Raw genomic sequence first — 16,829 nt, 5'->3', positions numbered from 1 at the left:
ACCAAATAATATTGGGACTTAGATTAATGAGGCTGTTATGGTTGCTACCAAATATAATCTGGAAGACTGAAATAAACACTAAAAACCTCCAAGCTCAAGCCTCATGTATCTCCTAAATGCAGTTCCCAACCATATCATTCAGAGTTCTATTACAAATCTGGTTAGAGGACCCCCTTCATTAGATGTTTTGGGATTCACCCATCAATGCAAATATTTCAGTTACAAATAACACAATGGAAACTGCTTCCACCTTTGATCTGCTATAACCCTCCGCCCGTTTATTCTTCCACATCCATGACTTGTACTAAATTCAAAGAAGACTGAGATTTTTTTTTTTCCAATTAAAAGCTCCATCATACATCTTCCCCTACCATTCCATCTCTTTTTGGTCTCTCCTCCCTTGCAATTTCTAGTTTATGCACATTTTCTTCCTCCCTCTCCGTCCATTCTTTGTTTTCTGAACTGATGTTAGCAACTTTGCCCCTCAAAAAATTTTATTCAAGCTACCCTCTATTTAATTTGCATAAAGAAGTCGAAAGAAAAGATTTATCAGAAATAAAGGATGGATGCAAATTTAAAATTTTAAATATCACATGTAACCAGTCTTAACTATAAAACAAAGCTAATTAATATTTAGATATTATGTCACTAAATGTTCCTCTACCTCAGGAGCAAAAAACAAGGTTGAACAACTGCTGATGGAGATGTCAACCTATAATTGCTTACACAAGATTTCAGCAAGAAGAGACCACCACATGTAACCTACCTATGATTTCTTCCATAATTCATTCATGCAAAGAAAATTTTTACAACTATGGTATTCTTAATACGTTAAGTTAATTAGCTCGCTTGAACGTTCTTGTTACACGAGGAGAAACTTGACCATCTTTACTGTGGTGCCCCTAACTCCAGAAACCAGAAACTATGACAATTTTGAGAGTTTGAATGCATTAGGAGTGGGAGAAGGTCTTTTTTTTTTTTTTGGTTACAGAGGGATAAGGTCTTTGTAGAGAGGTCTATGTCTAGGCTAAGACAACGGCGCAATTGTCGGATAGTTGCCCACAAGCACTTGGTGTACTTTGGATCTCTGACTTGTCGATGAAGTGGTCCTCTGAGTGATAATTTGAGTGCACTGGCATGAGATGATGGTGACCACCATTATGGTAGCATGATGGGGACTAACAGGGTCTTCCATAGAAAGTATCATTTCCCCAAAGGTCTTCCAAACCCAGTTCTTCCACCAACTTATGTGCTACATAGAAGAAAACTAGCTATTCTACCATGGCGTGTCTATGAATAGAAAGTTGTCTCAGTGGAAGCATCAGCACTAATAGAAATTTATCTCAGTAGAAGCAGTTAGACTTCATGTAGTTACTAAGGATGGTTTTGCACTATAGCCTATAAATTTGTAAGCTATCACAATGCCCACAAAATACCTTCTTTCCCTCTTGGCAAGCTAGGTGTTCAGAAGCAGGAGATAAAGATGAGTGAAGCCAGGATAGAAGAAGGAAATGAGGATCACATTCAAAGAGATGGGGGAAATGCGGCTAGGGTCTATGTTGGCTTATTAATAATATGTTTAATTCAAAATTTTAAGGTTTTAAAAATAGTCCCACATTGGATATTAAACAAAATATAAATCTACTTAAATGTAAAACCTTGCCTTAATTAGATGTGCAGGTCATTAGGAGTTTTGAATGGATGAAGATTAATTTTATCTTTATTTCTCTCTCCTCCCTTAGAATTTAAAATTAAGCTTGACATAGATCTTCTAAGGTAACTTGTTGAGATCAAAATGGTGCCTAAAATATATAAGATGTGTTGGTTATGAGTAATGATCTGGCCAAATAGCCTCTTGGACTCACATGCATGAGCTGCTTGACTTTAAGGTCAGGTTGGTGTACATCAACCTTCATTTAATCCAGACTAGCCTCATTTTATAAACAAAAAGAGTTTTCTAAGAAAAAAGAAGAGAATCTCGAACTGATAGAAACCTTTTCATTTATTTTAATTCACACGGAAGATATATGGTTGCAAGGATCAATGTTGACCATGTTTTCACCGAACTGCAATAGACTTGTTCAATTTGATTGTTAAAAAACTAGGTGATGTGACCCAGTGGGTGACAAGTGCCAAATCATGAGTCTTTGCGTTTATGAAACAACAAGTCAAAAACATGAAGTAATTAGCAAGGTCAACCCACCCCAAGTTCAGACCAATCAGTTAAATCCAAATTCTTTTGCAATATTGGCCTCAATATAGTTCATCCTTGCTAAACTAACCTTCAAAATCTTGGTCTGGCTCCTAAATATATATTTGATCTGACCTAAAAAAAAAAAGTGGAGGACCTAGACTTGAATTTAAATCTTCAACTTGAAGCTAGCCAGGCCAGCTTTCTAATAAAACTAACCATATATTCTTGTTACCCTTTTACTCATCCACTAATGGAGTTTGCACATTGACAGTGATAAAGTAATGAGATGATCCCAAGCTTGGCAAGAATTTTGATTGCTCAACATGTTAAAAATACCGACTAAGTAAATTCTTTCGGAATTACCCTACTATGTAGCTATTGCTTATGGTTCTTTCTACCAAGATAGATAAATAAATACATAAACAAATAAATAAATGATAAAATCTGGGACTGAAAGTAATAGGTACAAATAATATGCATTCTAGTGATTAACAGGTGCTTGAGTGAAATGGCTCGGCAATTAAACAAATATAGGTTCCAGGCTCTCCCTCGTTCCATCCCATCATGATGAAATTAATGGTGGTGATCCATCATTCATTCATCATAGTTAAAACATATCATCTATCCAATATGATATCATACGTGATCATAAAATTGGGTTTAATCACACGTAATCAACTTAAAATTCGGCTGCTACTTGATGCTCAGGGATCCTAAAAAACCTCACAATATGGAAAGTGGATGATACCGAAACCTAATTTTAAGTATATATAATATAGGTATTTTCAGAAAGCCAAATGATGTAGTATCGAAAAAAGACAATCCTAATCTCCATTTCTTGAACAAAATTTGCTCTACAAGAAAAGTGTCACCATAGAAGGTAGTCCATCATTCTTTTCAAAGATATACTAAAACAAAATTTGCTCACCTAGAAATTTTGTCGACTAAGAGCCTTCATCCCTAACAGTGATTTCATTAGGCACTAATCCTATCCAACAAGACTTGTTTATAATGGTGGTTTACATTTACTACAACAATTCTTCAACCTTTTTTATTCTACTAAACCATCAACTTTCATGCTAGTGCAGGTCTCCCAACGTCCCATGAGAGATTTTAAGTGATTCGATGAAAATTAGGTGAGACTAACATGTGGTAGATTGGTACGTGACAGTGGCCATGTTGGCTACTGAACGTTCCGTGCAGGCCGTCCATTAATGCGAGGCTCCCACATGGTGGATACCGCTGTCATGCCCTGGCATGCAGCCTAGTAGCGAAATTAATTCTTTGCCAGAAAATATAGCGAAATTAATCCAAAAATATCTCGCTCACGCCGCAATCCATTGCAGCTCAGAGCTCCCAATTACGGTCCACGAGATGTTAAATCACACGTGGCATGACCGGATGGACTTGCGGCGCGAGGAACCCATGGGTGCAATATGGGCGCCCCAATAGTATTTTCCTTGGGTGGCACATCGACGAGGATAAAAAGAGGAAAAGGTGACTGAAGCGCGAAGAGCGGGTGATGATTGCAAAGTTGTTCGCATAGGAATTTGTGCGGACGTCATGATCTGAACGGCAAGACGTCGATCATGTGGTGACGTGGACGGTAGATGCGGATTCTCTCAGGGGAAATATCATGCTGGACTTTGGATAATAATGGTTCTTACCGAGGGCGATGCCCTTCGGCGACGGAAGAGGGAAGGGCAGCTCCGTTCTGTTTCGGGAGGCGGAAAAAGGTGCCTAGGGCCGTACAACGCCGTTTGGCCCCTCAACTGCTCTCGTAGCACCACCAAGGAGGACCACAAGTGACCACAATGTACGGAACCCACTTATGTTCGGCTCCATTTACATGAGGTTAAGGTTAGGACAGGTTAAGCTTTCACCGACTCGAACACCTATTGATTTGGTGGCGTAAGGTTCTGGTCTATTAGTTCAAGACTACACTAATACACTATACAGTAAACTCGATCTTTAATGAGATTTTATTGTTGTACACTAATATCCATAAAATGCAAGTTCTCCGTGAGCAACCTAATCTTTTTTTTTTTTTTTTTTCCCCTTTGTTATGAGAGATATTTTTGCTGTGAATTTACTTTTATCTTCCATGAGTGTATAAGGAAAGTAAATAATGGCTATGACCGTATCATTAATCCTATATGCCAAAAATTATCAGCACCTATTAGATTCTTTCTTTAACCAATTGGTACATTGATTTAAATAGATTTAGATTATATTTTTTGTATAAAACAATAATGTATATTTTTGTACAATATAAATCATCAGGTGGTACTTTACATAGCTTTTGAAAATTGCAATCTTTATAGTACGAATCATAAAATCAAAATTATGTTTTGAAAGTTGCTTAAAATATGATCCAGTAATTTGTGTTGTGAAAAATATCAACAATTCTTTTATGTGAAAGACAAGATCTGAATCAAATGAAATCAAAATAAATATTATGATGATGATAAGAGCAAAATAACAATTCTGCCTAATATATTTCTGTTTCTACCGTGCAATTGTAACTGTAGGACTTTCAAACCGGTACAGTAGCCTTCGTATGATGGCCATTATTATAAACTTTCATAAGATCGGTCCCATTTGATTTCGGTACCGTTCGGTTAACCACCTCCTGGACGCCCAGATTTGCTACATGCTACGTTCTGGAGCCAGGCTCGATCCGCGAGCCAGATGTTGGTCGGTCCGAGTCCGCGAATATGGACCCCACTTATACTAATTTGTCCTCTTGTGTGTCCGGAGTTAGGTCCCTAAATCATGCACAGACTCTCTCTAGACTTCAACACCTCTCTCTCTCTATCTCTACCCCCAACTTCTTCTAAGGGAGCAAGACGCCCGTTTTCTTCCCCCCCAGTCTCCAACGAAAACAACGGCGAAGAGGAAAGTGAAAAAAAAAAAAAAAAGGAACGAAAAGAGAGAAGAGAAAGAGACCGCCCGCCAACGGAAATCCTCCTTCCCTCTCGCCGCCATTTCCTACATTCCTGGCGGCAATTGGTACCGGACCCCATCGACGGTGACCGGACCGCCCCCAAAGTAAAACCTCTCGCCTTCCACTCCTCCTCCTCTTCGATTCGGATTCTTGAGGTGAGTCCGCTCGGTTCCAATGCCAATGCTGTCAGATTTCTTGGGACAGAATTCAATATATCATCCATTTCTTGAACTTCTTTGGTCTTCTTTCAGTTGAATCATCACTTAGTTCTGATTTTAATGCATTTCATTCTTTTGGGGATTTTTTTCCCTAATTGTGTGGTTCTTTATTCCGTTTTTTCTGATTTCGAGGATCCCAGGCTGGACCCAGCTGTGGAGAGGGTTCAATTCGAGATCTTTGGCGAGATCTTGTAGGTATTCTTCTCTAATTGGGGTGGCATTATTGGAAACAGGAGGACATCTTAAGCGTTTCTTGTGTTCTAGGTCGTGGCGGCCGATCTATTGACGCAAGTAGGGGCTTTTCTGGTCTGATCCGCGAGCTGCCTCCTCCGTTGGGAGTCGGAGGAGGAGAGGAGAAAGAATTTAACGGCGTGGTTTCTAAAGTGAGCTCTTGCTGTTAATTTTTTGCAGGTACTGATTCTTTCTGCCTTGCTGTTATCTAAAGAAAGTTTACATCTTTTTCTTGTTGTTGCTGCGTTTTATGTCTCGGGTCTCTGATTTGGGGACTTAGATCTGTGGTTCTTGTGCCGCAATCTTTCCCTACTTTCTAATAATTGCTCGAACTGGGGTCATGGGACTGATGATTCGGTACTCTTTTTTGGATATCCAGTTTTTCTGAGAGAATTGCTTGCTTTGTTTGTGTATAGAGTTTGCCCAAAAAGAAAGCTTGGGGAGGTGACAGCCAGTACTCATGCTGAAGTCTCGCTCACCAGAGCCTCAAGCACCTGCTTCTCCTACATCTTCTACATCATCATCTGAATCTCGGTACTCAAAATAGAAAAGAAGCATACAATTCCATCAAAATTTTTAGCATTCTTTTGGAGTAGTTAGATTTTGTGCAAGGACTATTCCTGACAAATATTGGCCTGGCGAATTGCATTTTTCATGACCTTGGTTAAACTTGATAGAAATTGAGGTATTCTTGGAGTTTAAAGACATCCATAACGTAATTTCCATTTTTTTTTTTTTTTTTTTGCCCTTTCAGAGAATCTAATGGAGGAGAAGCAATGGATGACTCTGATAGCACCATGGACACAGTGGCTCGGTTCTTGGAGCAGCTTCATGCAAACATGTCTTCTCCATCTGAGAAAGAGCTGATAACTGCACGGCTGCTTGCAATTGCCAGATCACGAAAAGAGGCGAGGAATTTGATTGGTACCCATTCCCAGGCTATGCCACTTTTCATCTCCATTCTTAGAAGTGGAACACCGACTGCAAAAGTGAATGTGGCTGCAACCCTCAGTGCTCTCTGCAAGGAAGAAGATCTACGAGTTAAGGTCCTTCTGGGAGGTTGCATACCACCATTACTCTCTCTTCTGAAGTCCAAATCTTCCAAGTCAAAGAAGGCTGCAGCTGAAGCCATTTTCGAAGTTTCCTCTGGTGGGCTCTCCGATGATCACATTGGGATGAAAATATTTGTTACTGAGGGTGTAGTGCCAACCCTTTGGGACCTGCTCAACCCTAAGATTAAGCAAGACAGGGTGGTTGAGGGTTTTGTGACTGGGGCCCTGAGGAATCTTTGTGGTGACAAGGATGGGTATTGGAGGGCCACACTTGAGGCTGGAGGGGTGGAGATTATCACTGGCCTTCTTTCTTCAGACAACACCACTGCCCGGTCAAATGCCGCTTCCCTTTTGGCCCGGTTGATCTCAGCCTTTGTTGATAGCATTCCTAAAGTCATAGATGCTGGAGCTGTTAAAGTGCTACTCCACCTTCTAAGTCGGGATAACGATATTTCTGTCCGAGCTAGTGCTGCTGATGCTTTAGAGGCCCTTTCATCGAAGTCCACCATGGCTAAGAAAGCTGTGGTGGATGCTGGTGGCCTCCCATTTCTCATTGGTGCGGTGGTAGCTCCTTCCAAGGAGTGCATGCAAGGAGGGTCTGGTCATGCTCTACAGGGACATGCAGTTCATGCTTTGGCAAATATTTGTGGTGGCATGTCTTCTCTGATACTTTACCTTGGAGAACTCTCCCAAGCTCCCCGCTTGGCTGCTCCAGTCGCTGATATAATTGGAGCACTTGCATATTCCCTGATGGTTTTTGAGGGCAATGAAGAAAAGATGTTTGACCCAGCTCAGGTCGAAGATATCTTAATAAAAATACTAAAGCCTCGTGACAGTAAATTGGTCCAGGATCGCATTCTTGAGGCTCTCGCCAGCCTCTATGGCAATGCTTGTTTCTCCAATTTGCTTAATCATTCCGATGCAAAGAAGGTTCTCATTGGGTTGATAACTATGGCTTCTGCAGATGCTCAGGAACATCTTATCCTTTCCTTAACGAGTTTATGCTGTAATGGTATCGGACTATGGGAAGCTCTTGGCAAGAGAGAGGGCATTCAATTGCTGATATCATTGCTTGGGCTTTCTAGCGAGCAGCATCAGGAGTATGCAGTTGCTTTGCTGGGAATTTTGACAGACCAAGTAGAAGACAGCAAGTGGGCTATTACAGCTGCTGGGGGCATCCCTCCATTGGTGCAGCTATTGGAAACGGGGTCACAAAAAGCAAGGGAACATGCAGCTCATGTGCTATGGAACTTGTGCTGTCACAGCGATGACATTCGTGCATGTGTTGAGAGTGCTGGGGCTGTCCCAGCTCTATTATGGCTTCTGAAGAGTGGTGGCCCAAAAGGGCAAGAAGCTTCATCTAAGGCACTCAGGAAGCTAATATGTTATGCCGATTCTGCTACCATCAATCAGTTGTTAGCCTTGCTCCTAAGTGACTCTCTCAGTTCTAAGTCCCATGCTATTACAGTCCTGGGTCATGTGCTAACCATGGCTTCCCATAAAGACTTGGTGCAGAAGGGTGCTCCAGCCAATAAAGGACTTAAGTCCCTTGTCCAAGTTCTCAACTCATCAAATGAAGAAACTCAAGAATGTGCTGCTTCTGTTCTAGCCGATTTATTTAGTACCCGGCAAGATATATGTGACAGTCTTGCTACTGACGAGATTGTCCATCCATGCATGAAGCTCTTGACCAGCAAAACTCAAGTTGTTGCAACACAGTCAGCTCGGGCTTTGGGTGCATTATCCCGTCCAACCAAGGCTAAAACTACAAATAGGATGTCTTACATAGCAGAGGGCGATGTTAAGCCTCTTATTAAGATGGCAAAAACATCAGCCACTGATGCTGCTGAAACTGCAATAGCTGCTTTGGCAAATCTTCTCTCAGACCCACAGATTGCTGGGGAAGCTCTAGAAGAAGATGTGATCTCAGCATTGACAAGAGTGCTAGGAGAAGGTACATTGGAAGGCAAGAAAAATGCTTCACGTGCTCTTTGTCAGCTACTGAACCACTTCCCAGTTGGTGATGTGCTTACTGAAAATTCTCAGTATCGTTTCTTAATTTGTGCACTTGCTGATTCCTTAGCAGCTATGGATATGGAAGGCATTAATTCCTCAGATTCACTGGATGCACTAGCTTTGCTGGCTAGGACAAAGGAGAATGTGAACTTCACCAATCCCCCTTGGGCTGCCCTTGCTGAAGTTCCAGCAAGTTTGGAGCCTTTGGTTCAATGTCTGGCTATTGGGCTTCCTCCCGTGCAAGATAAGGAAATTGAAATCCTCTCAAGACTCTGCAGGGACCAACCTGTTGTGCTTGCTGATCTTTTAGTAGGAAGGCCAGGGTGCATAGCTTCCCTTGCTGATAGAGTTATGAAGTCTTCTAGTATAGAAGTGAAAATTGGTGGTGCAGCACTTCTGATATGTGCTATGAAGGAGCACAGGCAACAGTCAATAGATGCACTTGAAGAATCCAGACTTTTAGATAACCTCATCGATGTGCTAGTCGATATGCTGAAACATCATTCCAATTTCAGCTCCCTAGAAATTGAAATCCGAACAAGTAGAAGTTATATGGACAGAAATGTATTTCATCAGGACGGGGATGAATATGAGGTTCCTGATCCAGCAACTATATTGGGAGGAACAGTTGCCTTGTGGTTGCTTGCAATTATTTCTTCTTCCCATGCTAAGAGCAAACTTACTGTCATGGAGGCTGGTGGTATTGAGGTTCTCTCAGATAAGCTTGCAAGTTACACTGCTAATCCACAGGTTCGACACAAACTCCTTTTTCTTTTTTCCTTCTCTCTCTCCCTCTGTGTGTGTGTGTGTATGTGTGTTTGTTTGCCTGTATGCTTGTCCTTTACCTATTTTGTTATGTCAATAGCTTTTTATCATAGTTCCCTCAAACCTTATTTGACCATAAATCTAAGATTCATGAAGTGAAACTGATAGCAATAACTAACAAGCAATCCCAGCCATTTGAAGTGGGATATATTATGTTCTTTATATTTATAGTCAGATTCATGTTATGAGCAATTTCAGTCCAGGCCATCTCATTTTCAACTGCTTATCAGTCAGTTTAATTTCTATAATGCTGAACTCAACAACTCCTAGCTTTCTTGGATTTGCTCTAATTTCAACTTTGTCTAGCTTTGTGATTAAACCATGTTAACATTTTCATATCCTATATGCTTATCTTAATGAATGCAACGTAGACATAAATGCTGTGTGAAATCATTGAATTTTTAAATTTCATCTTATTTTTTGTCTCAAATAAAGAATGAATGAATGAGAAAACATGGAGCTTATGTGTTTAGCTGAATGTATGGCTGCTAGTGCTGTTGCATGGAGGTGGTAAATATTGAATAATATGAGTTTGACAAGTGTTTGTAAGATGGTATCAGATAGCTCTAAAGTACAGATTTTTTTAACTTGGTCCATATGAAGAACATTGTCTGAAAGTATGTAATTATACATCAGGAAGTAGATAAAAGACAACTATGAGTCCATGACACACACATAAAACACTTGATATAATGTTGTAGAATTTTAGCTTAATGTATGATACACAAACAAAGTACTTTTTGTTATCAGATTTTTGGATTTGTGAAGAGCTGAGATATGCTGGAAGTTTAAAGCATGTTCTTGTTGCCTTTCTAACAGAAACTTGATAAATGATATGGCAAAATAAATAGGTAAAGTACAGGAAATATTTTTGAAATATACAAGGAACACTGAATTGTCAAGATAACTATGATGAAAATGGTGGAGATCAGCTCAACGCTCAATAGAAGGAATCAGAAGCCACAATCCTTTAACGTAACATTGGCAAATCTATAAAGATAATGCAGTTGCTAGAAAGTTCCATGTTCTTTCTTTGCCAAATTGGCAAATTTTTAAGGCATATCTTTGAGCGCTAATCAATTCTATGATGAAATTTCTTGTAACTAAAATTTTATTCAATCAAGCCTTCTTCCGTGCTTTGATATTAAAGAAATAAGCGTCAAGATGCCAACATCATCCAAATCTAACTCTACAAATCTGTAATAAGGACAAAGGTAGGTACTTGTTTCTTTCCGTCCCCCACTAATATTGTGTAAATAGTTCATGGTTTGTAGCCAATCATGATAAATTACTGAGACATGGGGGTTGGTAATAGAGAACTTCTCTAAATACCAAACCCAAATTAGGAATTTATATGGTGTAAATAGGAGGCTAACTATCCAGGTTTAGTTATAAAAAGGGTTGGTTTCAAATATTGATCATCGGCTACAGCTTGCTTAAGTCTGAAATGGGCTTAAGATAATGGTTTATCACCACAAACATTTGAACATTTGTAGTCTGCTAAGATTTTGACATAAGTCTTTGTGGAAATTTCGGATGTGTTTGTACATGTGATATGCCTTTCACTTACATCGCCTTCATTGATCTTGTCAAGTTTCATTGTTGTAATGTGAAACTTCATAGAATAAAGATAGTGTTTGTTACCAAAGTCAAACAATGGATATATCTTTGACAAATAGGGGCCAAAAAGTAAAAGAGTCAAAACAAAACACGTGGAACGGTTGTGAAAATTTATTAATTGAAACATTCTCTAGTGGTTGTCTAGTTTGGCTACATCATGGTCAAGCCATATGCACCCCAAAACCAGCCCAAATCTGGTCTCACCTCCTTTACATTTCAGAAGCCAAAAATAGTGAGAAAGGGAGAGAACTGGTTCAAGTTTCCATTTTGAGGAAGGAATTGGGCATCATGTTGCTATTATAAGGAGATTTTGATGTAAAATTTGCATATACACTCTACCTTTTATTCTCTGTCCTTGTGTTAATTTGTCTCTTTAAAGTTTAAACCTTTGAACAGAGATGGTATGAAGAGTGTATATGCCAGGTCCTGGTGCATTATTTTTTATATGAATTCAACATTTTATTTTGATTCTTAGTTGCCCATTGATTGACAAGCAGGGCCAAACCCAACAGACTTGTTAAAGGGGAAGCAAGTTTCAGCCTACACCTAACCCACAATTATGCAATCGTAGCTTGGTCTACAATGAGCAACGCTTCTGAGATTACTAGGGTAACCGAACCAATTGACCATCTTAACACACTCCAATCTTGATTCGTTCGAACAGTTTAGTGATTATAACAAAATTTGCATTGTTTAAACAAATCAAAATTATAATCATCAAGCCTTGTCCCAGCTACTTAAGATTGATTTTATGAATCCTCATTCACCAACTTCCTATCAAGGCCTGCCTCTAATGTTATCGCAAGCTTTCCGGGATTCTTCTTTAAGCTTCCAACCATGCCATAGAAAAAGTATACAATCTTTACAAAATAAGCTGCTTTGTCTAAGTTAATAATTAGAAGCAAATTCTAAATCAATTTATTAGCATAAATTATTGTGAATAGTATAAGTGACAGGAGAAAATTTAATACAAGGGGATCTAACATTACAAACATATTAGAATTTTAGAAAAGGAAGAAAAAAAACAAGCTAATTGTAATAGAATTTAGGTAGCATATATAATAAGGTCTTTACTATTTATCGGATTAATAATCTAGTACATCTAAAATGGGGCACATTAAGATTTCTAATCTACCGCTGGATCATCAGTTAATGGGTTACGCAGAGTAAATGGCTACTTAAATGTTCAAGCAGATGCGTAAATGGCCAAAAGTGACTGAACATACACACTGCATGTACCTGAGAATCAAAAAAGAAAACATTAAATAAGAGATGCTTCTGTGATGTTACATGCACTACATACCCTTGAGAATGACAAGTGGTCTGGACTTTTGGGTCCATGTCAAAGCAAAAATATACTAACTCTGATCCACAGATAAAGCAGGACAATGCTGTGAGAAATATGTTTGTTAAAATGTGTATAGGAGTTGGACTAGAGGAAATCATGGTGAAGAACCAAGATGGCAAGGGCGTGCGCATTGAAGATATAAGGAAGCCCTAATGAGTAGGCTCAAAGTTATAGAAAAGGCTGTGGAAAGAGGGAATAACGTAAGAATTAATATGGTTGGAAGATGTGGAAAAAATTTATGGATTCTTATATCTAAAAATTGATTTGGGGTTAAGGTTTGTTATTATTGGCAATAATTTTATGGTTATTGAGTTGTTGAGATTTGTGCAAAGGCTATTTTAAGTGGATGATTACTTACGGAAAAAATCAGATATGGCTAAAATGCAAGGTTCGTGATCTTGGTACCGGACCTTGTACTAATGCCTCTTGGTACAGTGTCAGCATGCCCATACCTCCACAACACTGCCGCACCCCCCCCCTCACCAAACCACATACTGGTTCGATACCATGACTATATGTACACAGATACATGCTTCCTTACAAAACAAAAGCATGCCTACAAGTTTGTGCTCACATGCTTGTCTTGATTTAAGTGTTCAGACCCTAAGTGAGATATAATTGATTATGTAGGTTTCCCATTAAACTTCTTTGCCATGCTCGATCACTATGAGTTGATGGCTTTATTTATTAATTACTGCATTTTCTAGGTCAGAGATGTATAGTTACTGTGACATTATTCAGCACCATGTTTATGTATATATGTATAAGTACACACAGATATATATAAAAAGAAAATGGATGAAGGCTTTTAAATTTTCCATAAATGATCTAACCCAGTATGTAATTGTATACACAAAGTTAATTGAAGATGTTTTTAGAAAGGTTCTATAACAATGAACCAAGAAAGAAAATTGATGACCCTGTTCTCCAAGTTCCCTTTTGTGTGATCACACTGTGAATGATCCTTGCAGCCTATGACTTTCTGATGAAAATGTCATCTTCAGAACTATCTTATCCATTTCTAGAGTCAAAAATTTACTTTCTTGTCAAGTATTACATAAAAACTGAAGAAACGATCTTTTTTCCTTTCTGTTTTTCTGAAAAGTGCTTTTTTTCCTTTCTCTGCTAACAAAAGCAATCTTAACTACTTTCAATGCTGAAACTGCTGGAAGCTGCAGAAAAGAAAAGTTCAGACTGTTTCAGATACCACAATTTGATAATAATATTTGCAGCAGAAATAGCAAAATTTGATATGACCAAGTTTTCTTATCTAAGAAGATATCCCTCTTACCTGTTTGGACAATTTTTCTGAGACAATCTTGCAATGTTTTTACAAAAATTAATAGATGATGAGAATATTTCTTTTATGAGAGTTGTATGATCAATAATTGATTTTCCTACTCTAAAAACTTGACTGATAACTAAACAAAACAAATCTGAATGTTGTCAAGTTTGCAGTTATATATGGTACATGTTCAAGCTCCAATCAGCTTGTAAGTCTTTTGTTTGCTTTAGTATCAATTTAGTTATATTATTTGTGTATTCATCTAGACTGCTTTTACTATTGTAAACATTCTTCATTTTCAGGCAGAGTATGTAGATACAGAGGGCATATGGACCAGTGCCCTTCTCTTGGCTATTTTGTTCCAAGATGAAATGGTGGTTCAATCTTCAGCCACCATGCGGATAATACCATCTCTTGCTTTGTTGCTGAAGTCTGATGAAGTTGCTGATAAATACTTTGCTGCTCAAGCCATGGCTAGTCTTGTTTGTACTGGAAGTAAAGGGATACAGCTTGCTATTGCAAATTCTGGTGCTGTTGGGGGTGCAATAACTTTGATTGGACACATAGAATCCGATATGCCAAACCTTGTTGCTTTGTCTAAAGAATTTGATTTGGAAAATAACCCTGGTCAAGTTGTTTTGAAGCATCTCTTCGAGATAGAAGATGTGAGAAATGGTGCAGCTGCTCGCAAGTCCATACCCTTATTAGTTGACCTTCTCAGACCAATGCCAGATAGACCAGGCGCACCTCCAATCGCTGTTCGCCTTCTGACTCAAATAGCAGAAGGAAATGAGGCAAACAAACTGGTGATGGCTGAAGCTGGGGCTCTGGAAGCTTTAACTAAATATCTCTCTTTGAGTCCTCAAGACTCAACTGAAACCACTATAACTGATCTTTTGGGAATCTTGTACAGCAATTCTGACCTGCTTCACCATGAAGCTTCATTAAGCACTTTGAATCAGCTCATAGCTGTTCTATGTTTGGGCTCAAGAAATGCTAGATTTAGTGCTGCAAGAACCTTGCAGGAACTTTTTGATGCAGAAAATATCAGAGATACTGAAATGGCCAGGCAAGCTATTCAACCACTAGTTGACATGCTTGATGCAGGATCTGAGAGGGAGCAACATGCTGCACTTGTTGCATTGATCAAACTAACTGCTGGAAATGTTTCCAAGGCATCAGCATTGACTGATGTTGATAGTAATCCACTTGATAGTCTTCACAGAATTTTGTCAGCCAGCTCATCCTTGGAACTCAAGAAAAATGCCGCTGATCTCTGCTATGTTTTATTTGGGAACTCAAGTGTACGTGCAGTGCCAATTGTGTCAGAATGTATCCAGCCCTTAATATCACTAATGATGTCAGACTCAATTGTGGTGGTTGAATCTGGTGTCCGAGCTCTCGAGAGATTACTGGATGATGAACACCATGCAGATATTGCAGCAACAAATGAAGTTGTGGATCTTCTTGTTAGATATATTTCTAGGATGAATTATCAACTTTCAGAGGCCAGTATAAGTGCTCTTATAAAATTGGGAAAAGACCGGCCTCAGTGCAAGCTGGACATGGTTAAAGCTGGAATTATTGACAGTTCACTTGAGATGATCCTCGATGCACCTAGTTCTGTTAGTTCTTCAATTGCAGAGTTGCTTCGCATTCTAACGAATAACAGCGGTATTGCTAAAAGCTCAGCTGCTGCAAGAATGGTAGAACCTCTTTTTTTGGTTTTACAACGTCCAGATTTTACCATGTGGGGGCAACACAGTGCCTTGCAAGCACTTGTAAATATTCTGGAGAAGCCACAAAGCCTCACAACTTTGAAATTAACTCCAAGTCAAGTAATCGAGCCTTTGATATCATTTTTGGAGTCCCCATCCCAAGCCATCCAGCAGCTTGGCACTGAATTGCTGTCTCATCTTCTGGAACAGGAACATTTCCAGCAGGATATTACTACGAAAAATGCTGTGGTTCCTCTTGTCCAGCTTGCTGGAATTGGAATTTTGAGCTTACAGCAGACTGCGATTAAAGCACTAGAGAGTATTTCTGTTAGCTGGCCCAAAGCTGTAGCAGATGCTGGGGGCATCTCTGAGCTTTCTAAAGTCATTGTCCAGGATGATCCCCAACCAAGTCATGCATTATGGGAGTCAGCAGCACTAGTTCTATCAAACGTCCTCCAATCTAATTCTGAATACTACTTCAAAGTTTCATTATTAGTGCTGGTGAGGTTGTTGAACTCAACGATGAAGAGTACCATCACAGTAGCCCTCAGTGCCCTCATTGTTCAGGAGAGAAATAATGCTTCAAGTTCTGTATTGATGGCTGAGGCTGGTGCCATAGATGCACTGCTAGAGCTACTAAGATCTCATCAATGTGAAGAAGCAGCTGGTAGACTGCTAGAAGCATTATTTAACAATATGAGAGTGCGAGAAATGAAAGTTTCCAAATATGCAATAGCTCCTCTTTCCCAGTATTTGTTAGATCCACAAACTAGATCACAGACTGCAAAGTTTATGGCAACTCTCGCATTGGGTGATCTTTTCCAGCATGATATACTTGCTAGAGCGAGTGATTCGGTATCTGCATGCCGTGCACTAATTAGCCTGCTGGAAGACCAGCCAACAGAAGAGATGAAAATGGTAGCAATTTGTGCTTTGCAAAGCTTAGTTATGCATAGCAGGACAAATAGGCGTGCAGTAGCAGAGGCTGGGGGAATATTGGTAGTACAGGAACTGCTGCTGTCATCAAACACTGAAGTTGCTGCACAGTCTGCATTGTTGATCAAATATTTATTCTCAAATCATACACTCCAAGAATACGTTTCCAACGAGCTTATTAGATCTCTGACTGGTAAGTCTTTATTTATAATAATTCAGTGATACAGCTAGACATCTTAATTCCAGATTGTTGCTGCATTTTCAGATAAATTTTACCTTTATCTGCTACTCACAACCATAACCAAGAAGTTTTAACCCATCTCTTTGGTGTTGCTGATCCTAATCATATGTGGATCACATCCCTTGCAGCAATCAATCTTAGTTGCATATGACCATGCCACTATAGTTGTTTTTTGTCAATTTAACATCATTTAATGCT

General features: G+C 39.3%; 1 protein-coding gene across 4 annotated transcripts; it reads left to right on the top strand.

Moving 5' to 3' along the window:
* The first annotated feature begins 5,025 nt into the window (after window positions 1–5,025).
* LOC105051818 (protein CELLULOSE SYNTHASE INTERACTIVE 3) lies at window positions 5,026–16,627 on the top strand. 4 transcript variants are annotated; one of them, XM_073243244.1, is made up of 6 exons: window positions 5,026–5,296; window positions 5,500–5,550; window positions 5,624–5,770; window positions 6,009–6,124; window positions 6,345–9,408; window positions 14,039–16,627. In XM_073243244.1, the coding sequence occupies exons 4-6, from the start codon at window positions 6,051–6,053 to the stop codon at window positions 16,610–16,612; spliced, it is 5,712 nt and encodes a 1,903-aa protein (XP_073099345.1). In that variant the 5' UTR covers window positions 5,026–5,296; window positions 5,500–5,550; window positions 5,624–5,770; window positions 6,009–6,050; the 3' UTR covers window positions 16,613–16,627. The 4 variants fall into 4 exon arrangements, with proteins under 4 accessions (XP_073099345.1, XP_010930736.2, XP_010930738.2 ...); XM_010932434.4 differs by having other exon boundaries at window positions 5,500–5,554; window positions 6,007–6,124; XM_010932436.4 differs by having other exon boundaries at window positions 5,492–5,550; window positions 6,007–6,124.
* Window positions 16,628–16,829: the final 202 nt, after the last annotated feature.

This window comes from Elaeis guineensis, chromosome 9 (assembly GCF_000442705.2).
Source record: "Elaeis guineensis isolate ETL-2024a chromosome 9, EG11, whole genome shotgun sequence".
NCBI classification, from domain to species: Eukaryota; Viridiplantae; Streptophyta; class Magnoliopsida; order Arecales; family Arecaceae; genus Elaeis; species Elaeis guineensis.
Note: the sequence above shows the minus strand (reverse complement) of the source record. Positions and strands in the feature narration are given on the sequence as shown.

Coding starts and splice junctions, on each gene's coding strand:
- LOC105051818 (XM_073243244.1), top strand. CDS start 6,051: ATGCTGAAGTCTCGCTCACCAGAGCCTCAAGCACCTGCTTCTCCTACA. Junction 6,125..6,344: donor ACATCATCATCTGAATCTCG/GTACTCAAAATA, acceptor TTGCCCTTTCAG/AGAATCTAATGGAGGAGAAG. Junction 9,409..14,038: donor GTTACACTGCTAATCCACAG/GTTCGACACAAA, acceptor CTTCATTTTCAG/GCAGAGTATGTAGATACAGA.